Source organism: Ursus maritimus, unplaced genomic scaffold, assembly GCF_017311325.1.
Source record: "Ursus maritimus isolate PB19 unplaced genomic scaffold, ASM1731132v1 scaffold_2, whole genome shotgun sequence".
Lineage (NCBI taxonomy): Eukaryota > Metazoa > Chordata > Mammalia > Carnivora > Ursidae > Ursus > Ursus maritimus.
Window position 1 is genome coordinate 16304708 of NW_024424452.1, and position 16298 is coordinate 16321005.

The 16298-nt window shown below is 55.6% G+C and overlaps 2 protein-coding genes across 2 annotated transcripts; one reads left to right on the forward strand and one right to left on the reverse strand.

Annotated features, from left to right (window-relative positions):
* The first annotated feature begins 186 nt into the window (after nt 1-186).
* Nucleotides 187-3690, forward strand: PRSS8 (serine protease 8). The gene is made up of 6 exons (XM_040634535.1): nt 187-271; nt 540-557; nt 2048-2210; nt 2527-2798; nt 2889-3055; nt 3158-3690. Exons 1-6 carry the CDS (start codon nt 187-189, stop codon nt 3464-3466), a joined length of 1014 nt encoding a protein of 337 aa, XP_040490469.1. The 3' UTR covers nt 3467-3690.
* A 459-nt stretch (nt 3691-4149) lies between these two features.
* KAT8 (lysine acetyltransferase 8) lies at nt 4150-14874 on the reverse strand. Its single transcript, XM_040635036.1, has 11 exons — nt 14624-14874; nt 13234-13308; nt 12979-13154; nt 9017-9070; nt 8755-8919; nt 7871-7960; nt 5322-5462; nt 5130-5223; nt 4884-5034; nt 4590-4744; nt 4150-4330 (listed from the first exon to the last, which is right to left on the reverse strand). The coding sequence occupies exons 1-11, from the start codon at nt 14832-14834 to the stop codon at nt 4266-4268; spliced, it is 1377 nt and encodes a 458-aa protein (XP_040490970.1). The 5' UTR covers nt 14835-14874; the 3' UTR covers nt 4150-4265.
* Nucleotides 14875-16298: the final 1424 nt, after the last annotated feature.

Here is a 16298-nt window from a genome sequence, read left to right on the forward strand (position 1 = left end):
CCTCACGGGCTTTGTGCCTGATCCCTGCCTTCGAAGCTAGCCTTGGACGTCTCTTCCTCCTTCCCAGCGCGGATTCCAGGATCCCTTCCCGCTGGGGCCGATACCTGGAACTTGCCTTTGAAACCAGCCCTAGGTACCTTCCCTCGGGTGCCTGGTGTCTCTCCCCAGGGGCCCTGGTCCTGGGCCATGGCCCACAGGGCAGGCCTGGGGCCTGGGTGGCTGGGGGCTGTAGCCATTCTGCTTTTCCTTGGATTATTCCGGTCCAGCCTTGGTGAGTATTTGCGGCGGTCAGAGAGTGTGGGGCTTGGGGGGGAGGGGTGGTGGACATAGGCCGAGGGCATAGCCCTTTTCTGGGCACATCCCTTATCCTGGGCTCAAGAAGCCCCGGCTTCAGCCTCCCTAGCTCTGGGCCTCTCTCCCTTCAGCTTTGGCCTCCTCGGGGGTGGGGGGCACAGTCCTCCGGAGAAGTGGCAGGTGCTAAGGGGTCTGGGAACTCTGGTCTTTCCTGTTTACCCTTCCCTCTTTCTCTCTTGCTCCAGGAGCTGATGGGGATGAAGGTGAGGCTTGTGTGGGGGAGGGGATAGGAAGGGGAATTGGACTCAGATTCCAATGGAATGTTTCGAGAGGGCCTGACCCTCTCTCCGGTAGGGCCATCTCACCCACCCTTACTGCCTTATGTAAATCCTCCCATTGGTCTGTGCGATGGCGATTATAGCCGTCGTTCTATGGAGAAAGAAGCCGAGGTACGGAGGAGGGACTTGCCCAAGAGCACACAGCCAGTAAGAGGCATAGCTGGGATTTTAAACCCAGGTCTGACTCCAAAGGAAGGAAAACCAAGCAGGGGTTTCCTTTCTTGCAAGGCACCCCACGCGACTCTGAGTCTGGTTTTCAACCCCCGCCTGACGGCACACTACCGGCTGTGTATTCCTGGCCAGTCCCCTCACCTCAAGAATGAAGTCGGTGGTGTTTGGCTTCTGGGGCCCAGTGAGGACTCCCGGAGATAAAGGAAGTGAAAGGCCCTCTCGCGGCCCAGCTTGAGCCATCACAAAATAGTAGCTATTGTCGTTATTATGAGGAGAGAAGGAGGAGCTTGGCTGGACAGTTTTCTCTGCTCCCGGGAAGGTGACTTTGTCAAGGGCTGTTGGGGTCTGATCCAAGCGGCAGCCTCAGTGGGGGTGAGGCCGTCCTGGGAACCAGATGTTCAGTGTGGGAGTCCTGTTGTTTGTTCGAAGCTTATCCATGACTCCAGCTGTGTGCCCAGCCCTGTGCTGGGCGCTGGGGACAAGGAGATCTGCTCCAGTCCCTGTCACTAGGGAATGCCCGGATTGGGGCAGTTGAAACGTGGTCACAGACACCAGCAAAACAGTTGTGTGATGGGGCAGTATTGGGGGACGCACGGGCCACCCCCCCACCCCCGGGAGCTCCCAGCATCGTCCAGCTCAGCCAGCCCAGTCAAGGGCAGCTTAAGGACAGGCTGACGTTTGAATCGCCTCCATTGGCAAATAGGTTTGCGGAGCTGAGTAGGGAGGGGGAACAGGATACTCGGCAGGGTGACCTGGATCGATCCAGCAAAGGTCTAGAGGCAAACAAGTGTGTGGCCGGTGTGTGTGTGACAGGAAGTGTCCGGAGGGATGGCTGGAGTAGGTGGTAGTGTCCTGGAAGGTCTGGAATGCATCTTAAGGGCAGTGTGGAGGCAGGAAAGGATTGAAGCCCAGGTGTGACCTGATCAGCTTTGTGGTTTATAAAGATCTTCTGACTTGTAAGGAGTGGACTGGACGGAAGGTAGGAGGACCCGAGAGGAAGGGAGCTGGACGAAACCCGAGTTGGGCGACGAGGACGGTAGGGGGCGCAGAACCAACCGTGCCCGCTGAGCAGCGGGACGGGGACACGCAGGTGGCTGGCTCCTGTGCACTCCCTTCCCAAGCTCCAAACCAGATTGTCAGGAAGCAGCAGGCCTGAATTCAGACCTGGGGCGGGGGTCCCAGAAGGACCTGACCCCCAGGGGGCCCCAGAAGGACCTGACCCCCACCCCTTGCTCCCCGGATAGCCGTCTGCGGTGTGGCCCCCCAAGCACGCATCACCGGCGGTAGCGGCGCAGCCCCCGGCCAGTGGCCCTGGCAGGTCAGCATCACCTACGACGGCACCCACGTGTGCGGCGGTTCTCTCGTGTCCGAGCAGTGGGTGCTCTCAGCTGCTCACTGCTTCCCCAGGTACCAGCTGGGGGGCGGGGGAGGGGGAGGGGGGAGTCTAAAGTGGGCTAAGGTCAAAATTCCGGGGTCCGTTGAGGCCAGAGGTTGGAGCTCTTGGGTTGGGTCCAGGGGTAGCAATAATTAAGTCTGAAAGGATTAGTCAGGAGGGAAGGCCAGAGGTCCCAGGTCACAGGATAGAACGAGGATGCCGTCTGGGATCTAAAAGGCCCTTTGCCTGCGACCGGAACGTGGGGCTGGATGGAACCCGGATCCCCGAAGGGGATCAGGGAACTCGGAGAGGTCTCCTGGGTCCCAGCCTCGGCCCCTCCGCCTGCAGGGAGCACCTCAAGGAAGACTATGAGATCAAGCTGGGGGCCCACCAGCTGGACTCCTACAGCCCCGAGGCCGAGGTCCGCATGGTGGCAGAGGTCATTCCCCACACCAGCTACAACCAGGAGGGCTCGCCCGGAGACATCGCGCTCCTCCGTCTCAGTAGGCCGGTCACCTTCTCCCGCTACATCCGGCCCATCTGCCTCCCTGCAGCCAACGCCTCCTTCCCCAACGGCCTCCAGTGTACCGTCACCGGGTGGGGCCACGTGGCGCCCGCAGGTGAGGTGGGCGCTGAGGTCAGGCGGCATGGGGGGAGGGGCGCCCGGCTCCGGGTAGGAGGCCCCGGGTAAGCATCTTCTGCTCCTCCAGTGAGCCTCCTGGCCCCCCGGCAGCTACAGCAACTTGAGGTGCCCCTGATCAGCCGTGAGACGTGTAACTGCCTGTACAACATCGATGCCAAGCCCGAGGAGCCCCACTTTATCCAGCAGGACATGCTGTGCGCCGGCTACGTGAAGGGGGGCAAGGATGCCTGCCAGGTAAACGCAGGGGCTCCAGTGAGACAGGTGCCTCTTGGCGGATGGGGGCCGGAGGGGCTGGCGTGGCTGACCTGACAGTTACTGTGTGGCTTTTCTCTGCAGGGTGACTCTGGGGGCCCACTCTCCTGCCCTGTCGGGGGCCTCTGGTACCTAGCAGGCATTGTGAGCTGGGGCGATGCCTGTGGGGCCCCCAACAGGCCTGGTGTGTACACTCTGACCTCCAGCTATGCCTCCTGGATTCACTATCAAGTGACAGAGCTCCAGCCTCGTGTGGTGCCACAAGTCCAGGAGTCCCAGCCTGATGGCCATCTGTGTGTCAACCGTCAGGCCTTCAGCTCAGCCCCAGCCCGGGGCTTACTGGGGCTCATCCTTCTGCTGCCACTAGGCCTGACGCTGGGCCTCGTCTGTTGAGCTAGTCATCCTGGGAGCTGACCCTGCTTCCACGTCCACACCGCACCCGAGGACAGATGCCTGGCCCAGGAACGGACCTGGCCCTTCCCTGACCTCTTTTGGGCCTGGGGACGGGCTTGAGCCACTCCTTCCCCCCGGGCCTGCAGGAGCCCCCTCTTCTGGGTTTGTTCTTTGGGGCTACAGCCCACAGGCAGGAGGCTGACTCCCGGTGGTATCGGCTAGAACCTCTGGCCATCCCCACCTGCTGGTGGGGCTCCTAGGGAGCCCCTGAGGACACTGAGTGATGAAAATGAGCCCTGGCTCCCCACTTTGTTTCCAGAAGACTGGGCACCTGCCCAGCTCATTGCTGCTGAAGGGCTGGCTCCAGCGCCTCCCACTTCTGCCTGATGAGCCCCATCACTTCACCCCCTTCCTGTCTTCTGAGCTGGGGCTGCCTCTGGGCAGCATGTCTGCAAGAACGGGAAAGGCCCCAATCTTGCCCCCTCGGCTGCCATGCCCTCCCTGAACCTCGACTCCTAGACTCCGGAGGACTGAGCCCCCCCCGGAACTGGGCCTGGATCTGGGGTGAGGGATAGAAAGAACAAGCAGGAGTAAAATGTTTTGAGCACAACTGGCTGTGTGTGTGACGTGCAACGAGGAACATCAGCTCTTGGCCTCTCCCTCCCGCCTCCAAAGTCCAGAACCACTGGCAGAACTTACTTTATTAAAAAAATGATGAAACAGGTCTGTACATATTTACAGGTGGGGCGGTGGGAGGGGGGCGGGGAGACACGGGTCCAGCAGCAGGGGCGCAGGCCACTCACTTCTTGGAGAGTTTGACTTGCTTGTGCTTGGGGGGTGCCCACTTGAGACAGACCGAGTCCACTGTGGGGAGAGAGGCATGAGAGGCTGGGCTGGGCCTCTGGGCCCGGGCCAGGTTTCACCTCGAGGTGAGAACAAGGGCCTAGTGAGTCCTGGGGAGGGGGCAGGGAAGCCTGGGAATGACTCCTGCCCCAGGCTTCCGTCCCAGGAGCTGGTCAGACTAGTTTGGGATCATGTAACAGCCAAAAGGTAGTTTTGGCTCCCCGTAGGTCTTAACACCTACCCCCCACCACACACGCACCCTGGGCAGCCCCCCACCTACCTGTTATGGGTGGTTTCTTATACTGGGCGCTTTTGAGGTGTTCTTCTACGAGCTTGGGTGTGACACAGATCACATGCTGGCCCTTCCAGTACTTGACCATGTTGAGGGACTGTAGGGTGCTGATGATGTCATTCTGGGTGATGCTGGTCATCTGGCTGCAGAAAGGGGTTAGTGCGGACGTTGGGGAGCGTGCCCTTACGGGGTCTGACTGGGACAGCAAAAGGGGACAAGGACACAGGATCACGGCCAACCTTAGAAGAGTCCCTCCCTCTTTGAGGGTTCCAGGGCCCTCACCTGAGGTCCTTGATGGACAGTGTGCCCCGGAAGTCTCGCAGGATCTCCAGCAGGACCCAAGACCAGTAACTGCGGTAGCTGAGCTTGCCCAGGTCCGACAGCGGCTTCTCGGGGGAGCCTACTGTGCTTTCTAGCTTGGAGAGCTCGTAACCTGGCAGCGGTGGAAAGGAGAGTTCGGAGGACCCAGCCCCGCCCTGGCACCCCCGCCACAGCTGCCCCTTCCTCCGTTGGCCAGGAACCACTCACTGAAAGCAATGAGGAACTTTCCATAGCCACGGCGCTGGTAGGGGGGCAGAGTCAGGATGCAGGCCACGTTGTTCCCATCCGGAGACTCCTTCTCCTACAGGGGTACGTGGTCAGGACCTCTGCGGAGGCTCAGCCCCTTCGCCGGTGCGTTCGTCCCCACCCTCCCTCAACCCGGGCTTCCCAAACCAGCACCTTAGAGAAGTAGCCAACGATGTGGGCCCCCTGCCTGTCCACCTCGGTCAAGATGTAAAAGACGAAGGGCTCCACGTCGAAGTACAAGGTCTTGTGGTCCAGGAAAAGCTTGGCCAGCAGACACAGGTTCTGACAATAAATCTGAGGGGTGGGGAAGGTGGAAGCAGGCTCAGGGCACAGGTATAACTCCCCACCCAGCTTCCCTGTGGCCTGGGCAGTTGCTGCCACCCCGCTCCGCAAATGCCAGCCTTCAGAGGGCAGCCAGTGCCAGGCCGGTGAGAATGGGCTCCTCCCCAGACCAGGAATATTTAGAACTGAAAGGAGTCTTACAGTCATTTTCTGATGGACAGGGAAACTAAAAACTGGAGAGCTGGATTAATCAGTGACCACTTCTCGTTCCCCCTAGTGCAAAAAGGTGAGTTGTTCTGTTTTTTTTAAGATTTACTTATTTAGAGGGAGAGTGTGTGCATGAGCGGGGGGAGGGACAGAGGGAGACGGAGAATCCCAGGCCAGCTCCGCACTGAGCGCAAAGCCCGATGCAGGGCTCAGTCTCACGACCCTGAGATCATGACCTGAGCCAAAATCAAGAGTCAGACACTCAACCGACTGAGCCACCCAGGGGCCCCAAAGGTGTTTTTTGTTTGTTTGTTTTTGTTTTTTTAAAGATTTTATTTATTTATTCGACAGAGATAGAGACAACCAGCGAGAGGGAACACAAGCAGGGGGAGTGGGAGAGGAAGAAGCAGGCTCATAGCGGAGGAGCCTGATGTGGGGCTCGATCCCAGAACGCCGGGATCACACCCTGAGCCGAAGGCAGATGCTTAACCGCTGTGCCACCCAGGCGCCCCAGTGTTTTTTCAGTTATAGCATGGGGACAGGACTCAAGGGCAGAAAAAGCTTTTTTTTTTTTTTTAAGATTTTATTTTTAAGTCAATCTCTACCCCCAACACGGGGCTGGAACTCACAACCCCGAGATCAGGGGTCGCACGCTCTACCGACCGAGCCAGCCAGGCATCCCAATCAGGTACCACTTCCAAGTGCTAAATAGGAGTTCAGTCTTCAGGGCCATTAACTCTTATGTTTCAGATCAGGAAACTGAGCTCAGAGGAGGTAAGTGGCCGGTGTGTAAGGCCCCACGGCTGGTGAGTGCCAGGGCAGGATTCAAACTGGTATAGGAGTTCTGTCTTCTTCACGGCTGAATCCCCAGCACCCAGCACGAGGCTAAGCATGAAGCTTGGTGCCTGGTAAATGTTTGCTGAGCGGATGAGCTTTGAGCCTGATTCCAAAGCCTGAGCTGTCTGCCCACTTGGTCGTGCTCCCCCGCTGGGCCGTAGTAGCCTCCTTGCCGTAGGCCCAGACACCCACCTGGGCTCGAGACCAACATCCGGACGGATAATGAGACCCTGACATTGACTTCATGGCAGAGATCCAGAGGCCCTCTGGTTTATGACACCTTTTACATCCACTCTTATTTGAGTGGATGACTCTTCTCACAATTGTGAAGCCCAGCATTGCTAGCCCATTTTACCTAGGAGGAAACTGAGGTTCTGGGAAGGGGAAGTCCTTGGCTGAGGCTTCAAAGTGAACAGGGGACGGCTAGAAAGAACGCCCACCCCTCCTGCTGGAGCCCTTTCTGCCACTCCCCCTGCTCATGCTCAGAAAGGCAAAGCGGGGGGACCCAGGTGTGGGGGGGGGAGCAAATATTCCCCTTGAGCTATTTATCTCAAGGCTGGCTGAACCCAAGAAGGTCACCAATAATAACAAAGGCCCATGTTTACTAAGCACCTCCTTTTGATGCCAGACACCATGTTAAGTGCTTGCCATTGCTGTCTCATTTGCTCCACCAACAATCCTATTAGGTAAACATATCATGACTCCTATCTTACAGATGAGGAAATAGGAACAAACAATGTTAAGTACCTTGCCCAAGGTCAGCTAGTCAATGACAGCCCAGTTCCAAGCAGGAGCCACGCACAAGCCTGTTCTCTCTGCCTTACCCTCTACTGTCCCCTGCCATGGGAAATAGGGACATTTGGTGAGAGCTTCCCAGACGGACCAGGCAAGGGCCAGGGGCTCAATGGCAGCACAGCAAGGCCCCAACTGCCCCACCCTGCCCCACTGAGCTCCTTCTGCCAGAAACGAGGAACTCCGCCATCAGGGCCACACAGCTCTCGGGCAACAAGTCTCTTACAAAGTTGTCCCTTCCCAGGTTAGAAACCTTTTCCTTCAGGCGGAAAGAGAAAGCATTTCTAGAAGCAGCCTCAGGCATGACAATCTCTACTCTGGGCGCCAGAACTGGCCAAAACTAAGCCACCCCGTCAGGAGCAAAGTCTTCAGGGACAGAACGGAAACCAAGTCCCCAAGGCTCGCACCACAGGGCCGTTTACAGGGCACCAACCCCAGGCCAAGCGCCAGGCTAAGCATGACCTCACGGGCCTTTCCCCAGGGGGGGCTTGTCCTCAGGCTGGCCTCTACCCTTCGGTGACAACGAGGCTCATCCAGGAGGTGCTTCCCCCACGTCCCCACAGCACTTGGGCCCCCGAACTCACCTTGTGGTCTTTGCCGTCTACCTCGTACACAGAGATGTTGCTCTTGCGATAGATCTCCTTCCCGGGGGGCTGCCGCCACTGACACTGGCCCTGGGGGGGGGCGGGGGGACGACGAAGCCTTGAGGCCTTGAGGTTTTCTGCTGGGTGCCCCCATCCCACCTCGTGTGGCTTGCAACAGGCCTCCACTTTCTGCTTCCCCATCTATAGACCCTGGGCTCCATACTTCACCTACGTCCAGTAACCCTCCCAACTACCTGAGGACACAGAGCCTATTTTACAGATGAAGAAACCGAGGCGCAGAGAGGCTAAGTAACTGGCTTGGATATCACACAGCTAGATGGTCCCAAGTTCAGGTCGGCCTGGCTCTGGAGGGCTCTGGAAGGCTCTCGTCCATGACAGTGGCGACCCCTAAACCGCATACATTTGCCTCAGGTTACGCCCCTTGGGGAACGCCCTGCCATGCCAGTGCTGAGGCCCCCAGCACCCCACGCCCATCCCGCCCCTGCCAACACTTCCCCTCTGTCCACACCTTCCAGTCCCATTGCTCGGGGGCTGTGCTCGCTTCCTCTTTTGCCCTGAGGAACCTGGCACTGGGCTGGCCTTGATAAACATGGAGTGTCTGGGGTGACCCGAGGAGGTGGTAAGGGCAGGGATTACTGTCCCCATGCCACAGAAGAGGAAACCGAGGCCTGGGGGAAGGCCGCAAGTTGGCCAAGGTCACTCCAGCAATGGCCAGGCCAGGCCTAGAACCCAGATGTCTGGAGCCATGGGGAGCTTCTCCTTGTGCTCGACTCCTCTGGACCTGTGTCTCTTCCCTATGGCTGCTGCCTCGGCCCTCAGCCTGCACGCCCCGCTCCCACCAGGCCCTGCTAGCCCAGTCTCACCAAGTGAAAGCGGTAGCTCTTCTCGAATTTCATGTACTTGAGGCAGTACTCGCAGAGCCATAGCTTGGGCTGTTTCCCATAGTCCTCGGGGAACGGTGAGAAGTACCAGGCATCGATTTCATAGTTCCCGATGTGGATCTTGTCCACGTACTTCACCTTGGTGATCTGTGGGTAGGGTGGGAGTGCAGGGCAGTGGCTGGCTCAGTCGGGGCAAGGACAGCCGGAGGGAGAGCCCGCAGTCAGGAGCCCGGCCCCTGCTTACCGCCTCGTGTTCCTTTTCCAAGGCTGCTGTGGTGGGGTCCATCTCTGCATAGGTCTGGGCAAGGACAGAGCCGTGAACAGAGGTGAGCAGAAGTGGCGGTCAAGCCGTCCCTCCCCTGAAGCAGAACCCAGGGCTTCCCTCCTGTCTTCCAGACCTCATCCCCTGAATGACAATAACCACAGGACGCGGACTTGTTTTCCTCGGTTTTGAAGCTGGCTGGGCCAAACTCATCTCCTGCTTTCCCACCCCCCCCCACACCCCTGATGCCCAAGTTTGGACCTTTTGCCAGATGAACGGGGCTAGGATCAGGAGGTCTGGTCCCAGGCCTTGGGCTGCTAAGAGCTCCAGCTACACAGAAGAAGCAACCCGGCTCGGCCAGAATCATCAGGAGACAGATCTCAGGTTTTCTCTTCTGCGCCCACAGCAGCAAGTGGGGCTGGACTCCCCAGCGTGACTGGACCACTTTCCTGACCAGATCCAGCGAGCCGCCTGCTCCCCGAGCTCCCACCCACAGGCACATCGGACTCTAGGCATCCAGAAGGGAACTCAACCCGTCCTCCCCTCGAGCTTATTCATCCCCCTGGGGTCCCCGTCTCACTGGGAGCATCACCCTCGGCCCAGCGGCCCAAGACCAAGAGCAGCTCTGCCCTTCACACCTCCTCCTCTCAGCCTGGCATTCCACTAAGGGCCCCGGGCTGTCGATTCTACCTCCTCGACGTCTCTGCAATCGGTCCCTCTCTGGAATTCTCCTCCGTCCAGCTCCAAAGAGCCACTGCCACCATCTCCAGTCTGGACCATTAACTAAGTCTCCGCAGATCCCCAGCCTCCGGTCGCAGCCCCTTCACATCTACACTCCCAACGCCCCTCTTTTTGTAGCCTTCGCGCTGTGCGCGCAGTTCCCTCTCCTTTGCCGCCAAAAACCACTCATTCGACCTCGAACAGAGCGTGAGCCGGGGGAGTGTGAGATGAGGCGGTTTTGTGAGCCATCGTGTTTAATTGTTTCTACTGTGCTCTTTCCTGTCCTTCAAGGCCTTGTGCCCTGCCCGCCCCCTCCGGACTGTATTCTAGACACAGAACACGCCCTGTCTTTCCCAGTTGGGAATGCACTGGTTAGCAATCCCCTCTGACCGCTCCCGCTTAGTTTCCCGGATTTTCCAAGTCCTTAGCAAGCAGAGACTGAAAAGTTCTGTCACGGTCACGGCACACCCTGTTCCAAGCCGGACTCTGTAGGAGCAAACCACGCACAGCCCGATCGTGGAGATGGGCCCACGAAGGCCTAGGAGCTACACCAGGCGGACAGCGGCCTTGCCCCGCAGCTGAGAAGGGAAGGAGTCAGCGTTTAACCCAGACCCCCTTCCACAAAGCACTCTGCCTGGACAGCCTCGTATAACCTTTTCAGCCAGCCTGAGATGTACCCTTTTTATTTCTATTTGACAGAGAAGTAAACAGGCAGGGAGAGGTGAGGGCATCTGCCCTTGGGGACTAGCTAGCTGCCATTTATTCCAAGCGCCAAGCGTTCCAGAGACAGTATTTTCTTTCGTCCTCACAAAGACCCTGAGACAGGAGTGCTCATTATCCACACTGCACAAAGAGGAAACTGAGGCAGAGAGAGGTGAGGTTACAGAACTGGTACCCAGCACCGTTGAGCACAGGCCCCCGGTTGGTCCAACTCTGAGCCTAACCCCTGCAAAGAGGAGGGAAGAAAGATTTTCCTCCTCATATGCCTCTTTAAAAACCCACTTCCCATCTCTCACAAAAGCCAATCCTCTTCTGCAAATGCGTTAAAGAACTACAAAAACACTACTTTTCTTAAATGCTGCAATTTATTTGGAATTAAACATTAAGAAGGCTCTGAAGAACCTTGCTGATTATTAACTCGCCCATTATCCCTCCTCTGATTTTATCACCACTGGCCCATTGTCGTCCACCCTGCTGACTACCAGCTTCGAGGTACATTTTTGAGACTTTAATTTGCCAGTGCAACCTGCTCGAGGAACTAAGAGACACTTAGACCTGGCCACGTGTGGCTATTTGAATTCATTACGTTTAACACGAATTTAATTTTTAGCCACACTGACACATTTCAAGGGCTCGGTCACCACATACGGTTAGTGGCACGGCTCTATCCAACAGTACGGATGTATTTCCACTTATCACAGGAAGCTCAATTGGACACTGCTGCCTTAGACCCTGAGGGGTCTTTCTAGCTCAGGGTATTTCAATTTTTTTTTTATCACAACCCACAGCAGGAAACGCAGTTAGCACTGTAAACCAGCTGACCTGTTTGTGTATACACAGGACATGTATTTGTACTGAAATAAAAGCTTCTCAAAAACAATACTTACCTTTAATAAAGTGCAATGTACTCTCATATTTCCTATCTTATCCTATTCCTTTCTTTCTTTTTCTTTCTTTCTTTCCTTCCTTCCTTTCTCTTCCTTCCTTCCTTCCTTCCTTCCTCTCTCTCTCTCTTTTTTTCTGGCAGGCTCCACACCCTGCATGGAGCCCAACGCAGGGCTTGAACTCATGACCCAGAGATCAAGACCTGAGCTGAGATCAAGTCGGGCACTTGACCGACTGAGCCACCCAAGCGCCCCATATTTTTATTTTTTTTAAGCAATCTCTCCACCCAACATGGGGCTTAAACTCCCAACCCCGAGATCAAGAGTTGCATTCTAGGGGCGGCTGGGTGGCTTAGTTGTTAAGCGTCTGCCTTTGGCTCAGGGCGTGATCCCGGCGTTCTGGGATCAAGCCCCACATCAGGATCCTACGCTAGGAGCCTGCTTCTTCCTCTCCTGCTCCCCCTGCTTGTGTTCCCTCTCTCACTGGCTGTATCTCTATCTGTCAAATAAATAAATAAAATCTTAAAAAAATTAAAAAAAAAAAAGAGTTGCATTCTCGCCAACTGAGCCAGCCAGGTGCCCCTCTTTCATTTTTAAATTTAAAAGTCGGTTAGCTAATGTGGCTATGCCCCAGTTGGAAAAACAGTGCCCCAAATCACACAATGAGCACTCAGAAGGGAGAAATCGCACTGGCTGGAACTAATGAATGCCTAAGTGCCTGAGAACTCGATAAACCCTGGTCTCATCTGCAATCCCCATTTTACAGATCAAGAAACTGAGGCTGGGGGGGGCGGGGAAGTAACCCCCAGGGGTGTCACAGGTTGGGGAAAAATACCCAGGTTTTGGATCAAGAAGGATCCTTCCAGGTGTTGGATCAAGTGGCCCAAGTTTCTAGGCCATGGCAAAGTCATGGTTAAGGGCTGGTGCCCTGAAGTCAGACAATTCCTGACTCGGTTCTTAAACCTATCTGTTCTTCCGCATAAAACTGGAGATAATAATGATGGTTACCTCACAAGGCTGCTGTGAAACTTCAGTGAGATCATGTATTAAAATACTTAGCCTATAACTTTGGCTCACCAGCCAATAAATGCTTAACATTATTATTCTAATTCCAGCCCACCCTTTTCCTAGCTGTGTAACCTTGGGCATGTTACCTAACCTCTCTGATCCTGTTTCCTCATCTACAGAAACCGCGATCCCCGTGGCACTGAATTGTTAGGAAGGATATGACGAGCTTATGTAAGTGCAGGATGCAGCATGGTGCCTGGCAGAAGCCGAGTGCCCAATATCATTCGTTCTCTTCCTTCCTTTAGACTTCAGTTCTTTGTCTAAGGCGGCCCAGCAAATAGGAGACAAAAAGGAGGCTACTAGGGCAGGAGGCCTGACTTCCAGTCCCAGCTGCGCCATTTCCTTGCTGTGAGACTGTAGCCAAGTGCTTGCCCTCTCCGAGCCTCACTTTTCTCCTCTGTGAAGAATATTTGACAAACCATAGGTAAAGGCCCTGACACACCGCTTAGGAAATGGGAGCTGCTGTGCTTTTGGCACTGGGACTCAAGGGAGCTGGCAGAGGTGCCGAGCCTCCTGGGGCCTTGGAGAGGGGGAGGGGGCGGGGGCCCGGACCTTCTGCACATGGTTGATCTCGTCGTGCTTGCGCTTTTGGTTGCGAGTGATCTTGCGCTCAGGCTGCTCGGCCAGCTCGCTCAGGTACTTCTCGGAGTTCTTCTGCACGGCGTCTTTCACTGTCTTGGTCAGCGCCAGCCGGTTCTTGTCTACCCATTCGTCCAGTCGCCTGTTAACTGTGAGGATGGGCCATGAGGCTGCTGCCCTTCCACGCCTCTCCCCCCACCCAGGCCCGGATACCCCCAAGTCACTCACAGCCCACGTAGTGTACATAGAATTCCTCTCGGCCCTCCTGATCGTTCACTCGAGACTGAATCACTTCAGCAGAATCTGTGAAAGAAAAAGGCTAGGATCATCAGCAAGGCAGGCAGGGATGGAACAAGAAGGATCCTTCACACCGAGAAGCAGTTTCCAGATTCCAGGACCATACGTAAGTTAACGTCACCTGCCTCCGTCTGCCACTCCATCGATCACTGCCTGGGATGTGGGCCAGGCTAGAGCTGCTACTCTTACTTTGCAGAGGGAAAACTGAGGCTTACCCAGGCTCACATATTTGAAAAGTGCTAAGAAGCGTTTAAGTCTGGCTCCAAATTCAATGCTTGCTTTATACTCAGTTGTTCATCTGTTCGGGAGTCAGGAGGGCTGGCTCTGGGTTTATATATAATCCTAGCTCCCCGCTTCCCTCACTTAACTGCAAATTATTTTGGTTGAGCCTCAGTTTCTTCATCTACAAAATAGGGATAATAGTGCCCGCCTCAGAGGGTGAGTTAATGCCTCTAAAGCTTTTAGCATAGTGCCTGACAACTAGCAGACCATTCAACAAATGAGTAAGTCAACCACTGCGTGTCTGGTCCTATTCTGCGTTATTGCTGGGTAGAGAGGACATAGCAGTGAATCACAAGAGGTCCTGCCCTCCAGAAATCCCCACTTTGATAGGGGAAGACGCAGACAGACAATGACAACATAATGTCATATATACCATGGCTGACTCAGGTATGAAGAAAATGTTGCAGTCACATACAGAAGGGAACGACTCACTTTGCCTGAAGGGAGTCAGTAATGGCATCACAGGAGTTAGGGGTATGTTAAAAGGTTGAGTAACACCTAGCCAGGTGAACCAGGAGAAAGGGAAGAAAGAGCACTCAAAGCAGCGGGCACAGGCGGTAGAAGGCATATGGTCTTCAGCGGGTACAATGTGGTCTGCTCTGGCAATGGCCTTTGCTAGGGGTGGCTAGAAACCAGAGAGGTCACAAAGATGCAGGCCATTCTAAGGAATTTGGGGTTTATTTTGAAGATGAGGGGAGGGGAGGGAAGGGAAAGGGAAGCTCGTTTTTTTGTGTTTTCGTAGGTCCTTTCCGCCGGCGGTTGTAGAAGAGGGCTGGAAGAGGAAGTCGCAGAGGCAAGAGACACCAGCAAGGAACCACGGTTTTGTCTGAAAAGGCAATGAAGCCTAAGATCGGACAAGCAAGTGGAATGGGAGCTCTCAGAAGAACTCGGTAACTGTCTTGACTACTGGGGTTTGGAGGCGACTCCCGGGAGGCCCCGAAACTCCGCGTCCTTCCCTCAAGCCCCGCCCCCATGACGACCCGCCCCTCAGAGAACCCGCCCTCAGACCCCGCCCCCTGGCCTTGGGCCCCGCCCTCACGCCAGGTGCTGTCCGGGCGTCGGCACAGGTACGTTTCTCCGATCTCCACGGTGACTTCCGGCTCGCCGCGTGCCGGGGTCGGGGGAGAGACGCGGCCCGGGGACGGGGCGGTCCCCTCGACCGCCGCATTCTCCCCGGGCCCGGGATCGCCCTCCCCCGCGACCCCTGAAGTCGCCGCCGCAACCGCCGCAGCTGCTCCCTGTGCCGCCATAGCTGTAGTGGAGATGACGCCAGAATCCGGCGCCACGCAGCCCTTTAGTTCCGGGTCAGCGACGCGTGGCGGAGGCCGCTGCCGGCTTGAGGGTGGGGCCTGTGATGTAGCAAGCGCTCATTGGTTAGTGTGGTTCCAGAGGCCCCAGGACCAATTCGACCTTTCTGTGCGTTGCGCTGGGATTTTTTTTTCCGTCTGGAAGTATGGCTGAGCCCCGAGTGGAAAGAGGAGAAAGACTTTCCTGATGTGATGGCTCAGCCCAGCCTTTTTAAAGGACCTGGTACCCGAGGAATCAGGATGTGCTGCTTACCAGAGGCGCTGCCCCGACCTTACCCGGTACCGGGGCGAGCCAGAGCGAGCCTGGAATTAACACCCACCTCTGCGCTGCCCATTTCCGCCAGACTAATCCAGATCACCCCTTTTATAAAGATTGAAGGAGCTGCCTTCTTGTTCAGGGTGAGGGAAACAGGACGGCTGTGTCGGGGAAAGCCAATAAATTGCTCTTACAGAGTGAACCCTTTCTAAAGAAAGGACCAGGCCCCCTGCAACAGACGTCCCCTAAACTAGTCAAAGGCTGTGGACGTATTGGAGAGCGTCTTGGGATTAGTGAGTGAGGAATCCTGGGTTCTGACCCTACTCTGGGTAAATTGTACAAGGGTGCCCATCCTCAGAGCGCCGGTAAAGATTAAAGTATACCTAAGTGTATAATCCATATAGCTATATAAAGGGTAAGCCACATATTTACCTATCTCTTCTGTATATAAAATAAGTGTGTTGCACAGTGTCAAACAGGGGAGGTGCTCAGTAAACATTCTTTTTGGCCATTCTCTGAATCTTCTTTGACTTATACTTTGGTTATTGGGATTAAAAGCAGTTCTAACCAGGTGGAATGCTCAAGGCCTGAGGATGGGGCTCAGGTTTCAGATCAAGACATAGAGGAGTTCGTTGGGGGTGAGGCGATGGCAGTGGGAAGCACTGGTAACTGGGCTTTGATTAAATTAAAGAATTGGGGGAGAGCGGGCAGTAAATGCCAAGTGTTTGGCTGCATAAGAATCTGAAGAAATAAACAAGTCAGGCAAGAAAAAAACTTGTAATGCCTTGGGGCGCCTGAGTAGCACAGTCAGTTTAAGCCTTGGACTCTTGGTTTCGGTCATGATCTCAGGGTCATGAGATGCAGCCCCACGTGAGGCTCTGTGCTGAATCTGCCTAAGACAGTTTCTCTCCCTCTCCCTCTCCCCACCCTCTACAATAAATCTTAAAAAAAAAAAAATTGCAATGTCTTCTCCCACTCCCCACCCCCCCCCCCCCCCATCTTCAAGACTGTCATTCTCTCCACCCAGGGTCTTGGTGCCTCACTTTTGACTTCACCCAACATCTTGTTACAGGGATACTGTCCTTTCTAGTTGAGGATTAGCCTAGACTTTATAAATCCCTGATCCAGATTACTACACCAACCTCCTCACT